This window comes from Copadichromis virginalis, linkage group LG10, assembly GCF_057382275.1.
Source record: "Copadichromis virginalis isolate Kocher_CV1m ecotype Utaka linkage group LG10, C_Virginalis_male_GT1.1, whole genome shotgun sequence".
Lineage (NCBI taxonomy): Eukaryota > Metazoa > Chordata > Actinopteri > Cichliformes > Cichlidae > Copadichromis > Copadichromis virginalis.
The window spans coordinates 13,159,952-13,173,260 of record NC_140627.1 but is presented as its reverse complement, the minus strand read 5'-3'; the positions used below and the strand labels follow the sequence as shown (position 1 = coordinate 13,173,260).

At 40.4% G+C, this 13,309-nt stretch overlaps 1 protein-coding gene across 4 annotated transcripts in view; it reads left to right on the top strand.

Moving 5' to 3' along the window:
* Nucleotides 1–13,309, top strand: part of LOC146699958 (glutamate receptor 3) — a 78,437-nt gene that overhangs the window by 51,910 nt on the left and 13,218 nt on the right. For all 4 annotated transcript variants that reach the window (XM_085469908.1, XM_085469906.1, XM_085469907.1 and 1 more), the window contains 4 exons: nucleotides 542–649; nucleotides 2,518–2,724; nucleotides 5,352–5,725; nucleotides 7,283–7,481. In XM_085469908.1, coding sequence (XP_085326034.1) covers nucleotides 542–649; nucleotides 2,518–2,724; nucleotides 5,352–5,725; nucleotides 7,283–7,481 — 888 coding nt within the window. The remainder of the gene's footprint in view (nucleotides 1–541; nucleotides 650–2,517; nucleotides 2,725–5,351; nucleotides 5,726–7,282; nucleotides 7,482–13,309) is intronic.

The window sequence follows — 13,309 nt, the reverse complement described above, 5'->3', positions numbered from 1 at the left end:
AGTGACAAGAGAGTGAGTACTGCGCATTATAGCTTCCAGAAATGGGAGAGTTCTTCTTGGCTGAATAAATCAGAGTCTAGCAGAAATAAACATAATACAGCTACTGGAATCATCTCAGGTTGAGCAGCAACAAGCCAGGCTTTGTTTGTGTTAGATCATAATGTGTGTCTTTTATGTAGTATTAATAGAAAGAGAAAAAAAATCGACTGCATTGGCTAGATAAGGCATTTTTAGATTATTAGGTTTTTCTTGCTGGTATTAATTTTATCAGTCCTCCAGTGCTCTATGGGTGCTGCTTTCTTGTTATATAAGAGAACATTTGCTGAGCCAGGAATAGATTACTCCTACTCTGCTGAAGTGTAGCCCAGGTGAAGTGAGGAGAACCACTATGAGCTTTTTATTAAATCATATATCAGGAGCAACCGACACCGTCTCCAGCCGTACAGATAGAGCTGACCAGCTCACGTGAACTCGGAGGGTCTACTGTGAAAATGTCTTTCTGCTTCTCGTAAATAACTGCGGACCTCTGTGTTGTTTTCAGATCGGCTACTGGAATGAGTACGAAAAATTTGTATATATAATGGATCAGCAGGTCACCAACGAGTCCTCTTCTGTGGAAAACCGAACAATTGTGGTCACTACTATTATGGTACACACTCAAGTGGTTTTAAATGTTTCACCTTAAGATTTCTGCCACTCAAGGTCAAGGTGTCCTTTGTTGCAATCTGTCCTGGGAGGGTAGAATTATTTTATTTTCAGTTGCTTTCCATCCACTCACTACATGTTGAAACAGTCGATTCACACAGAGTGTTTCAACTGTATCCGTGTGGGTGCCAAAGCATTTTGGTTTTTTTATATTACAGTGGGCTGTTGTAGTAGTGACATCACAATAACGGCTTTGGTAATGATAACTATACACATCGTGTTCTCATTCAGTGCATACGTAAGTAAAAACGTTTCCCTCTCATTAAGTAAATTGTCAGTGACGCTGGACCAGAGACATGAAATGATCTGCATACAAGGAGGATGTAAACAGCCAATGGCTGCAACCTTTGGCTGTTTATCCCTTGTCTAAAATTTACTTAGTTAAAAAATTTGAATGAGGATGAGAGCGCTCCAGGAGTAAGCAGGGGTGAGGTCAGTTAGATCAGTTGCAGGCAGTAGCTGCAGTTTAGTGATCATCAGCCATTTTTAAATGTAAGATAAGGTGCGCCTTATCTTACATTTAAAACCATGGCCTCTCTGTCTTTCTGACTTTGCCTATTATGGTTGCATCTTAGGCAAATTCAGAATGAAATAGTCACGCATTCCCATTTCAGTGTCTGGAAACTCATACTCATCTTACCTAGACTGGAAGTAAAGTGTTGTTTAGAGCGAGGGAAGAAATGAAGAAGCGTAGTGCCATTGCATTATTTTTTCTCTCTGCCAGACATGATTTTGATTTGAACAGAAACCAATTATTGTTTTTAGAGGCATCGCAGTCATCTCATTAACTTCATGTTTTTATTACTTCCCATGACATTAAAGAAAACGTTTAATGAAAGGACTACCTCGCTTTGTTGGGGTGCAGTTCTTTCATTTTTTGTCTCACCATAACACCGAAGACTGCGGAGCGAAAGGGATGTGGAAGTCTAAAGTTCAACAGGAGCCATGCTGTTGAATGCTCCAAAAACATCAGCAAAAGCCAACAGTCTCCCGTGAAGAAATTGCATTTATTCTGTTCTATTAAGCTGAATAACCTCTGAAAACATGTGCATGCCATACGACAAAGTAAGTACAGCTTTGCTTAATATCCCCCCCAAGGTGACACTGGTTCATCTTTAATGGCAAACATGTTTTGGATGTTACATATTGGAGGAATGATACAACAATCAAGGCACAGAGGCAAAGCATATTAGCATAATCGAGGCGATGAGCAGATTATTTTATTGTCGTAACGGAACAAATAAAAAAAGCAATTTGAACCAGCTTTAAACTACTTTTGTGGTGTGATTCAGACCTTTTTTTTTTAAAAAAGTTGTTCGATAAAATGAGGTAATCTCCATGTGTTTGATGTCTTTAATCTCTCTGCTGCCACTGACGTTTACTTTATGAACTGGAAAAGTGCTCCATTCAGCTCGTCCTGCCCCCTGTGCCTTCGCTGATGCAAAGCACACGCAACCCCCCACCTATTGCCCATTTCTGCAGATTTAGATTTTTCTGGATCAGGTTAGCATGAGGGAGGCCCGACATCCTGCTTTGCACTTTGCACTCAGTTATAGATGCTTTGCTTCTCCCGTCGGTGCAGTCGGCCTAGTCCCCCCTGCCACCCACCCCACCCCTTCAGTCCTCCACTTACGTGCCCGTACATGTGTTTAACCTGTGTTTGTCTTTATTCATATGTTCCCCTCATCTGTTGGTGCCCTGCACGTGTGCATGCAGCAGTACCAATAAAGGCCTCATGTGACCCATATGGTTTGGTCACTGTGGATGTGATCTTGCTTTACCATGAACTAAAAAATTATGTCTAATTAACAGGAAGCTCCATATGTGATGTACAAGAAAAACTATATGCAGATGGAGGGGAATGACAGATATGAAGGCTACTGTGTCGATTTAGCTTCTGAAATTGCAAAACATGTGGGGATAAAGTATAAGCTGTCAATAGTGCCCGACGGGAAGTATGGAGCCAGAGATCCAGAGACCAAGACGTGGAACGGGATGGTGGGTGAACTAGTCTATGGGGTAAGTGTCAGCCTGCCTGTGTTTCTGTAAACTGTCCGTCTTTTGTCATTGTTTGTGACTCAGCTCGTCACACAAAGCACATAGTAAAACATCCAGTTTTATCAGATTAACCAAGTTTTTTCTTGACCAAAGTAAGTTTGTCTATAGCCAATTAATCCCTTAAAGCTTCAGTCATATGTCATAGAAAACAGTTTTACACTTCCGTATTTTTCGGATTATAAGGCGCACTGTCGATGAACAGGTCTGTTTTCATACATAAGGAGCACCGGATTATAAGGCGCATTAAGCGAAACAAAACAGATAAGTCAAACTTTAGTCAACTCATTCTTCTTGCTTCCTCCACTTCCGTACCATTGATTCATTATGTTTAATTCTCTCGCAGCTGCTCTATTCCCATGTTGTTGCAGTATATTAATGACTAACCTCGTATTGTGGATGGATTTTCTCAGTTGTTCTCCTGACTGAAGTTTGGTCCGTTTACAGCATCCTGCCATGCGATTGCATTTGTCCCTAACCATCGGGAACCCTCATGTGACTTTTATCAAGTGGAAAAAAGTTAGCGTTCATCCTCCAGCTTTACTGTGTTTATGCTATGCTAACAGCTATATCGCTAGCAATCACGTAGCACAGCGGTCCCCAACCCCTGGGCCTCGGACCGGTACCGGTCCGTGAGTCGTTTGGTACCGGGCCGCAAGAGTTGAGGCTCAGGTGTGAAATGTATAGTTTTCAGGGTTTTTATCGGTTTTCAGCGTTATTTTGTAATTGTTTTTATCGTTTACTCGGTTTTCCTGGGTCTTTTCACGTGTGTTATGAATAAATTTTCTTTTTTTCGGTACCGGTACTAGTTTTATTTTGTTGTATTTATCTGCGACACCTTAAAGGCCGTTCCATGAAAATATTGTCGGGCATAAACCGGTCCGTGGCGCAAAAAAGGTTGGGGACCACTGACGTAGCACATCATTATATACCAGCTAGCCCAACTTCAGTAACCCTACAAAAGTCACTACTGTTTAGTTTTCTGTCTTCATTTATGTTGGAAGTGAAAGCAGAGCTGTACGTTTTAATTCTTTCAGAACTCTCTCAGTCAGAACATGCTATATCATGTTTAGGTGGAAACTAGCGAGCTAACTTCATGCTAACTTGTAATTCTGTTAAATTTAATGTTTTCATGGATGCCTGGATGTTAAACTTAATTGTTACACCTGGTAAAGCAGTAACGCTGATCATTTTATTAAAGATGAAAGAATTTAGACAGTTTTTAACTCTCAATGATGCCGCAGTGTTCGTTTGACTTTAGGACCTGAAGTGAACTGAGTTTTGGACCCAGATTACTCCGCGAGGTGAGGCTTCTGACTACGGTAGCCGTAATGCTCCGACAATCCATCAAGTGGTGCAGCGTCGTAGCTTACCGAAGTCGTACTAACATATTTATGACAGATTTTTGTGCGCAATGAACCGCATAAAATCAATTCGAGGTCAGTAATCACAACCAGAATTCATACATAAGTCGCACTGGATTATAAGGGGCACTGTTGATTTTTGAGAAAATTAAAAGATTTTAAGTGCGCCTTATAGTGTGGAAAATACGGTACATAAGAATAAATTTAAAACAAAGAAAAATAAACATATTTATCTGGAGAGTGACTCAGTTTTAGAAATCCCTCCTTCTCCTGTAGAATCCACTCAACTGAGTTTGTCATGTGTCTCGTGGATCACTCACAGCCGAACTGGCTTGAACAAGACAATTTGCATCTTTTATGAGGCCTCAGCTGCTGAACGAACGATGCTAAAACATCTCACACGGTTGACTGCAAATGTAAAAAGATATGCATGCAGACGGTGATTCCGTGCCTGATTCACAATCTGACACCTGTAGTTTCTGCCGTTATGTCTACAGCAGTATTAATAGCTGGACCGACAGAGATTGCCATCTATTTTAATTGAACGAGCCGTGACAAGGCCTCATCTAAATTTGTGCATCAACACTAATTTTATATTGCTGCCAATTAACTGCTGGGACGTAAATTCACAATGAACAATAGGCAGCTGCTTTTGCCTAAGACCCCTCCTGAATTTATCAGCGACATGAATCCTTTGTGTTCAGTTTTCTTTAATGTGGATTACGTTACACAGCGCGGTCAGTAAGACCAGAAAAGCAATATTGAAGCAGCAGTCTATTCTGTTCCAGTCACTGCAGACATTTGTCAGCATTTGTTTCTCATACTAACTGATGAGCCTGAAAGGCAAAGCAGAGGATCTGTTGGAGGTGAATTTAACAGGCTGATTCACATTTCATGAACTGCTTACATAAGCTCATCCACCTCTGTCTTCCAACCCTCCGCTTGATTCATGGAGGAGATTTGGATCGAGACATTAACAAATGCTGAGTGACTCATTTTTAAATAGCAGATCCCCTCTGAAGGGCTTTATCACAGGTCTGCTATTCAGTATATACTAAGCTGTGCCATTTCACAATGTTCATTCTGTTTACTCTGTGAATGTGCTGGGAGTTTGAGTTGGTTTGAGGTTTATCAATATTTACTCTTTTACAGAATTTAACGCTTTGTTTGGTTATTATTTCTTTTCTGTTAGACTAAATCCCGCTGTGCCTCCTTCCATTTTCACAGAGAGCTGACATAGCTGTGGCACCACTAACTATAACGTTGGTTCGAGAAGAAGTGATAGACTTCTCTAAACCCTTCATGAGCTTGGGCATCTCCATTATGATTAAGAAGCCCCAGAAGTCCAAGCCTGGGGTGTTCTCCTTCTTGGATCCACTGGCCTATGAGATTTGGATGTGTATAGTTTTTGCTTATATCGGTGTGAGTGTGGTGCTCTTCCTGGTGAGCCGTTTCAGCCCTTATGAGTGGCATCTGGACGAAAACGATGAGGCCAAAGACCCTCAGAGCCCCCCTGACCCTCCAAACGACTTTGGGATTTTTAATAGCCTGTGGTTCTCCCTGGGTGCCTTCATGCAGCAAGGATGCGATATCTCACCAAGGTTGGTTTGTTGTGTTCACTCCACCACATCTCCGATGTCCTTGTCATCTCTCGTTGCATTTTATAGTCCCATACATGCGTTCCCATCATGCATTGGTGCATATAGGTTATTTTGAGCTTCACTATTAGGGCTGTCCACCTAACCTCGTGCTCCACTTCACTGCACTTTCCTCCCATTTCTATATGAGCAAGAAACCATCATCAACTCGTCATCTTTGTGTTTTGAAGCTGCATGCTGGCAGCAATGCTTTGCATCCACAAAATAACTTATATCCACCATGCTGAGGGCTGTAAAATGCACAGGGGTCATTACATTTCATTTAAAGTAGGGACTTGATTTCCTCTTGACTCTTGGAGGGCTACCGTGTTTTTGCTGCATGTCCCATTTTACGGTCATCAACTTGGTGCATATAGGGTATATTGTGTGGAAATGATATCAGTTCCATAACTATATATTTTTCCAACACAATGGCCATCCAGTCATACCCTCTACTCATTCACTCATCCATCCATCCGTTTACTCATCACTGTTCTGGCATCTCTGACTTCTTCAAGGATTCTTGTTCTGACACTTCCTCTTATTTGACTTTGGAAGATTGTAGAGAAGCTGGTTGAAGAGCTAAAGCAAACTAATTTGACCAAAGGTTCTCACAGATTTTCCCAACGTTTCATGGAATAATTAAACGGGTGATATGTCAAATATGTTCTTGTTTTTATTTTATTGGACTTTTAACTCTGAGTTTTTTAATGTTATGTTTAAAGAAAAAAGCAGAGAAGGCACCACTCCTGAAAACCTGGAATTTGCAGATTTCTCAGTCTCTAACACCTCACTGGGAAAAAAAAATCAATTAAGCAGCAAATGAGGGATTTTATGTTGGCTTCAAAGTACATGCAGTTTTTGAATTAAAACTGCTGATGCTGTAATTTTTGCTAAATTATTCCTTATAGCTCCGACACAGACCAGCAGTTCCCAGGCTACTCTAACAAGAGGAAATGTATTCTCTGATTTCCAATCCTTAATCACACCTTCTGTTGCCTCTAGGGCATTTTTGTGGCTAAAGCTTTAAATCTGGTTCAACCACATTTTAACCAACTAATCTCTTATGGAAATTGATCTTACTGTGATTTTCTTTTCAGGATTAACTCCATTTATGAGCAATTTTCAGATAACACTGGTAGAGTCCTCACACAGCATCTCTGAAACACACTGTAGGTCTGGTGAAGTGACCGTGAATACACAAGAACAAAAATATAAAAACGAACTAAGAAAACAATAAATTAAGAGAAATCCAGAGCAGCGCATCTGCAATGCAGGGATTCACTGCGATTGAAGTGCGTCCTCATTTAAACAGAGGAATGAGAGTTCATCTGAGAGCAGCCGAGTCAGTATGTGTGTGATCGTTAAAGCAGAGGACCAGAGAGAATAGTCAAATTTGAAATTACGTACCCGGGGTTGAACTGCGAGGTTCCTTCCTCCCCAACGTGTTGATGTGAGCATGCTGATTTCCTGTCTCTACCTCTGCTCTTTTTTTCCTTTTCCTTTTTTTACTCCTCTTAGGTCTCTGTCCGGCCGTATCGTGGGAGGAGTGTGGTGGTTTTTCACCCTCATCATAATCTCTTCCTACACGGCCAACCTGGCTGCCTTCCTCACCGTGGAGAGGATGGTTTCTCCCATTGAGAGTGCCGAGGATCTGGCCAAGCAGACAGAGATCGCCTATGGGACTTTAGACTCCGGCTCCACTAAGGAGTTCTTTAGGGTGAGTGTCTCAAATGCCTGTTGCTATCCTGCTGCTGCACTGTATAAACTGACCTCTTTTTAGGTGAATAAGCCTCTATAGCTGTGCTGTGTGTTTTGAACCATTACCTGCCAGGTAAATAAATAAATAAATCCAAAGACTCATTACTAAAAAAAAAACCTTAAACTACTTTTTCTTGATGCAGCACTTTCAAACTACTGAAACCAGACCAACTGTATAACTACATCTAATGAATTCATTATTAAACCTAAAAGAAATTAAACATTAGTAAAAACACAAACAGCTGTGCGACAGTTGCATGCGTTTCTTTTGTTTATCGATTTAAAAGTGCTGCCCTGAAATGAATAACTATGCTGAGCTCATATTTCTTTCAGAGAGGAGCACCAGTCCGCTTGTGACTGCCACTGAAATAAATGATGGCATTAGGCTTCAGAGGCAGCGCCTGTTATCAGCCTGTTCACAAATCCATTTTGTCCACAAAATTAACTTTGGTTATCAAAATAATTTTTCCCAGCTTTTTGGCAAAAGGAATAATTCAGCTATGAAACTGGGACAGTAATGCTTCCTCGTGCGACCATCTGCAGTGCCATTAATCAGACTTTGATTAGCCTCACTGTGTCTTCGCTAATTTACTCAAAAGTGCTTCAGAAGCAAAAAGAAGAAGTACAAAAATAAACGCCTTATAAAAAGAAACAGATCAGGCAACTGGTTAGTGTTTATTGTTTAGAAAAGCAGGTAAGGTAATTTAAAAGCCTCCATGTTAATTAATGCTATTATCATTTTGAAACTGATGTATCTGATTGTGTAGATGTAGCTCTGTCTTAGCTTCTTAATCGCTGCCAGATCTTAGATGTCCTCAGGAGGATGTAGTTAAATGAAGTGATTGTTCAGTCTGAGTATCGAACACGTTTTTGTCTGTCTTTGAAACTTTGGAAAAACTTTAAAGAGAAACTAGAAAATGTCATTATAATTCCAATTTGCTGGCCTCTGTCACAAAACTGCAATCTCACAATAGACGCTCTATTCCTTGGAAATGGAAATGTCATTCACATCCGATGTCCAGCTCTGAGCTGTGTCTATTTTTAGTCCCAGTCGTTCTCTTGGTGTGATTGCTTGGAGTGAGTCTGAGACATTTCGGTATATACAAACCCAGCTCTCCCTTTAGACTCGAGAGTGATCGGGATGCAACCACATCCTACAATCTCTTCTGAGATTTACAGACAGCATAAATACAGCATGTTTCTCTGTGTCGGGTTGGGTTATTTGCTGCTGGCTGGAGGGCTTTCTTGTTAGGACAGAGTCAGTCCAAGCATAATCAAATTAAAGCATGCATGCAGAAAACAATCGCAGACAAAAGAAGAAAAGATTCTGATTATATTTTAACTTCGGGATGAAAGAGCATTGCTTTTGTTTATCGTGTTTAACTCCAGTGAGGGAAGGGTTTTGCAGGGATCTAACCAAGTGTAATATCTGACCCAAGAGGTTTACAAAGGTGTTCAAGCAGAATAGCTCGATCTGCTGTGCAAAACTGACCCGAGGTCTGAAAGCACAGAAATGGAGCAGTCAGTATGATCGGTGCCAAGGAGGTCTGTAACTTGATGTCTCCTGCAGTAAATGAAAGTATGAAAAATGGGCCTGTTTAGAAAAGTGTCATGGTGCAAAGGAAATCTTCGTCCCAAAAAGTTGAGGCCGACTGGGAAATGATAAAGTCTCGACTCGTCTGTTTGGGAAATTTAGAAGGATTTGGTTTTCGATAAAAATGCAAAACAAAACAGCAAGTCACTTATCTGTCAGAAATTCAGTTTCATTTTACTGGCTTATATCCAAACTCCGCTTGTACAAGGCTGTTGTTATAGCTATAGACAGACAGAAGTGTGGTTTTAAGTTGTTCCTATTATCCATATCTGCGCTCAGTTCAGTTCCACCAGCCGATTGGAGTCTTTCAGTGTCGCATTTCAAGCTTCCTCCTCCAGTACAAAGACATGCATGTTAGGTCAGCTGGGGATTCTAATTTGGATGAGAGTGTGTTAGCTCTGTGATACACTTGTGACACGCCTCTTGCCCTGTGACAGCTGGGATAGGCTCCAGCGCCTCCACAACCCTGACTTGGATAAGCGGAAGTAAATAGATGGCTGGAAAACAGAAGCCGTTGTCTATTTGCCTTATTTGCTTATCATTCTGCAGTATATTACAGATGACTGACACATCTAGCAGCCTTAAAAAAATATATCTCATTCACATCTGTTGAATGAGACATTTTTTACAAATAGATATTAAATTGAATATTTTAGTGGCTTCCTGGTGAGTCATTGCATTGAAGGCAGCACCATAAGCAGCAGTTCCTCTCTGTAGATGCTCTAATCTGTGATGTATTAGACAGGATGTGATTTATCAAAGGTGCTCCTGAGGAGATAATTGACAGACATGTAGTGACTTTGTCTTGAGTGAAAAATATGGGCTCTTTCTGCATACAAACTGGAAATGCCAACGCAGAGGAGCGTTTCTGATGAAAGGTTTTTGAAATCTGGAGATTAGACACTAATGATTAATAGAAGCTATCAATGCATTTCAGCCTGATCATCAAAGAGGATGTATCACTTAATACAGATAATACATGCTCCTAGGGCTCATAATATATGATGATAACCAGTATGCTAATAATTAAACATACGCTTTAATTATTTGTTCTGGTCCTCAGAAAGGTTTTTTGTCAAGCCCCTCAGCTTTTTAAAGCATTGCAGAGGTAGTTTTATTTAAAATAGATGCAAATTTCTCATATCTATTTTGTGTCTTTCTTTCTGCCATTCTGCCATTTAAACCTTCCATTGTATATGGAGTTGTATAAATATGTATAATATTTAAAAAGATAAGTAAAAACATTTTTGGAGACATTTTTGGAACTACACCTATTTGCTACTTGTGGACTAATTAGGAAGCTAGCTTAGTATGAATAGACAGCTACTGTACAGCTTGGTTCTCTCCAAACCTAAAAAAATTTACTAGTATCGTTAAAGTTCATTAAAGCATTAAAACCATATGTAATGTCACAGACTGGTTTGTGAACAACTGTTCACAAAAGAGACCATAATTGAATGATAGTGTTGTTTTTTTATGCTGATTATAGCAAGCTTGTTTAACAAGGTACTGAACTGTCTGTGGGACACAACCTGTCTCCAATCAGTCAGTCTCTCTGAGACAGATTGGCGAATGTTTACAAATAATTGTCTAATCTACAAAGGTGGATAGATTGCTAACATGCTGCAATCAGTCATCCTGTGCTGATTAGTGCATCTCTTTGCAATTCAGTGGTTGCATTCTAGTTAGAATCCTTTATAAAAGTATTGTTGCCAGAGGTTTCTTCCTGTTAAAAGGGAGTTTTTCCTTCCCACTGTCGCCAAAGTGCTTGCTCATAGGGGCTCATATGATTGTTGGGTTTTTTTCTCTGTATGTATTATCGTAGGGTCTACCTTACAATAAACAGCGCCTTGAAGCGACTGTTGTTGTGATTTGACGCTATATAAATAAAATTAGAAAGTAGAAAGTAGCTGCCATGCCATTTTTCACTACATCACCATTTGTGGAGAAATTTATGAATTTCAGTTTCAAATCTATAAATTTTTGGCTCGACTCTGAATGGAAGTACTTAATGGGAATTTCTTTCTATGCAGACAGCAACAGAGTTGCAATTATTGCAGATTTGTCACAATTAATCACCATATTACCAAAAGCAGATTTCATGTAATCGCCAACTTGACCCCATTCAGTTGCAAAATGATCTCTCAATTTAACAAGTTAAACCATAAGAAGTATTACCTCCCTGTACAGCTGCTGGCTATATAGCGAGAGATCAAAGCCACTCTATATATGAGGTGTAAATATGTTTATTATTGTTGTGAAGTTCTGAAATTTTAACGTAGAGGTTTAAGAGGATTGACTCTTGGCACAAGGCTCAGGTGGCCAGATTTGAGAAACCACTGTTAGCTTCACCTCTTTACAGAAATTATTAAAATCTGCTATATATTATAGGTATTGGGATATTTTGTGATTAATTTTTGCACATAATCTGTCCTGAGCTTCACTCTCCAGTGTGCAACAGTTTACAGAGTATGGTGAACTGAACCAACTAAATTTAGCTTGTTGCATTTCACTGTCTTGTGTACAGTGATCAGATGTTAGAGTGGGGAACGAGCGCATGAGCGAAGCAATATTAAAGATCATTTTAATAACAGCTTTGTGCTAAATGAGCCATGCTTCTGTTTGGTTGCTTTCTTAATTTATTTCCACTGATCATGAACATACAGTAAATGAGTTGTAATTATATCCTTAACCATGCATGTAACTAAATATTGAACGCCACTATATAAAAACACCAAAAAGAGTGCACATGCTTTGCTTTGGCCCGTTGTCTTCGTTTTGAGATGCCAGCAGCGTGTCAGACACGCTCAGGGCCATGAGTCACTCTTAGCTCTGTCAGCTGCTGAAAGACAAACTGGTTGCTGGAAGAAGGACTACTTCATTTTCAGAATGGATGACGGGCAGTAAACCCAAATTTCTCACTGGCCGGAGGACGTGACCAGCTTGTCATATTCTCGATGTTGTGGTTACACCAGTAATTAATTGAGAATAATTTGTCTCAGTTAAGCCACCGTGGTGAGAAGATTTCGCAGCGCTTATATCAGTTTGACAGCGTGAGGAGTTTCACAGATTTCCGCACAGATGACCGGCCTACTTCTGACAAGCATACATTTACATGCAACCCAGAGAAGAATTGCAGTTTGCTCACTATGGTCAGACCTGTCATCAGCTATTATTGTCATGCTAACAGTGTTTACATGAACACTCCACTGAACTGAAATCGTGCATATGTCAAGAATGATTCACTTACTAGCCCGAGCCCACAATCCATTACATATCTGGTGAATTATTTATGTTGCCGTACACGTTGCCGAGCTGACACAGTTTGTCAGTTCACTCTGATGTTTTCATTTACTCTCACCTAATAGAAATAATGGAAGACTGACTCACATGACTACTGAACATACAATCTGGAACAAACCGGTCGCACAGACGCTGTTAATAAATATGAGTTCAAGCCAAAGTTCCCTCTGAGATTCATCTCTCACAGCCAAGTGCAGGTCGCATTAGCCCAGTTTAATGTAGCCTCGTTTTTTTTCCCCTCTCCTCTCTATTGTAGACAGCTGTGTACTCCTACTCCCTGGTGCCCAGCGATCAGCCTCTCGCTGGCCATTTTTAGCAGCGTACTGAGTGTCAGAGTAGGGCCGTGCTGTGCATGTCTGTAGCTGCTCCAGCTGGCAGCTGACTGGGCCACAGAGGTGAAGCCGTCAGACTTGAAGTTAGCGGGTCAAATAAGTTAAAGAAGATGCCATTACAAAAGGAGTTCTTGACACTGTCAAAGAAGAGTGTATTTCAGATCACCCATGCACAGCATGTGAAGAAGAAGTACTAGAAAGGTTTTTTTTCCCTTTTTTTGTTTTCCTGGTGAGTCACAACTCGTGTTATTTCTGTGTTTGCGGTACAATTGGTGTGGATGCATACTGATCCATACTGAACACTAAAGCCAAAACAACAAAAAAGACAACCTGCTGATTTTTCAGGTATTTAAAAATAAATAAAAAGGGGGGGGGGGGGGGGGGGGAAGCTGTGCAGACGCCTGACTCAACCAATCATTTTAGAGATTTAAAAGGAGTTCAAAAAGATTTTTGTAGCTTCTGTAGCTTCTTTTAAGTGCAGGTGGACTGATGCAGTTCCTTCTTGACCTTAAACACATCAACGTAAAGCAGGCTCCAAAATCAAAACACATGCACAAT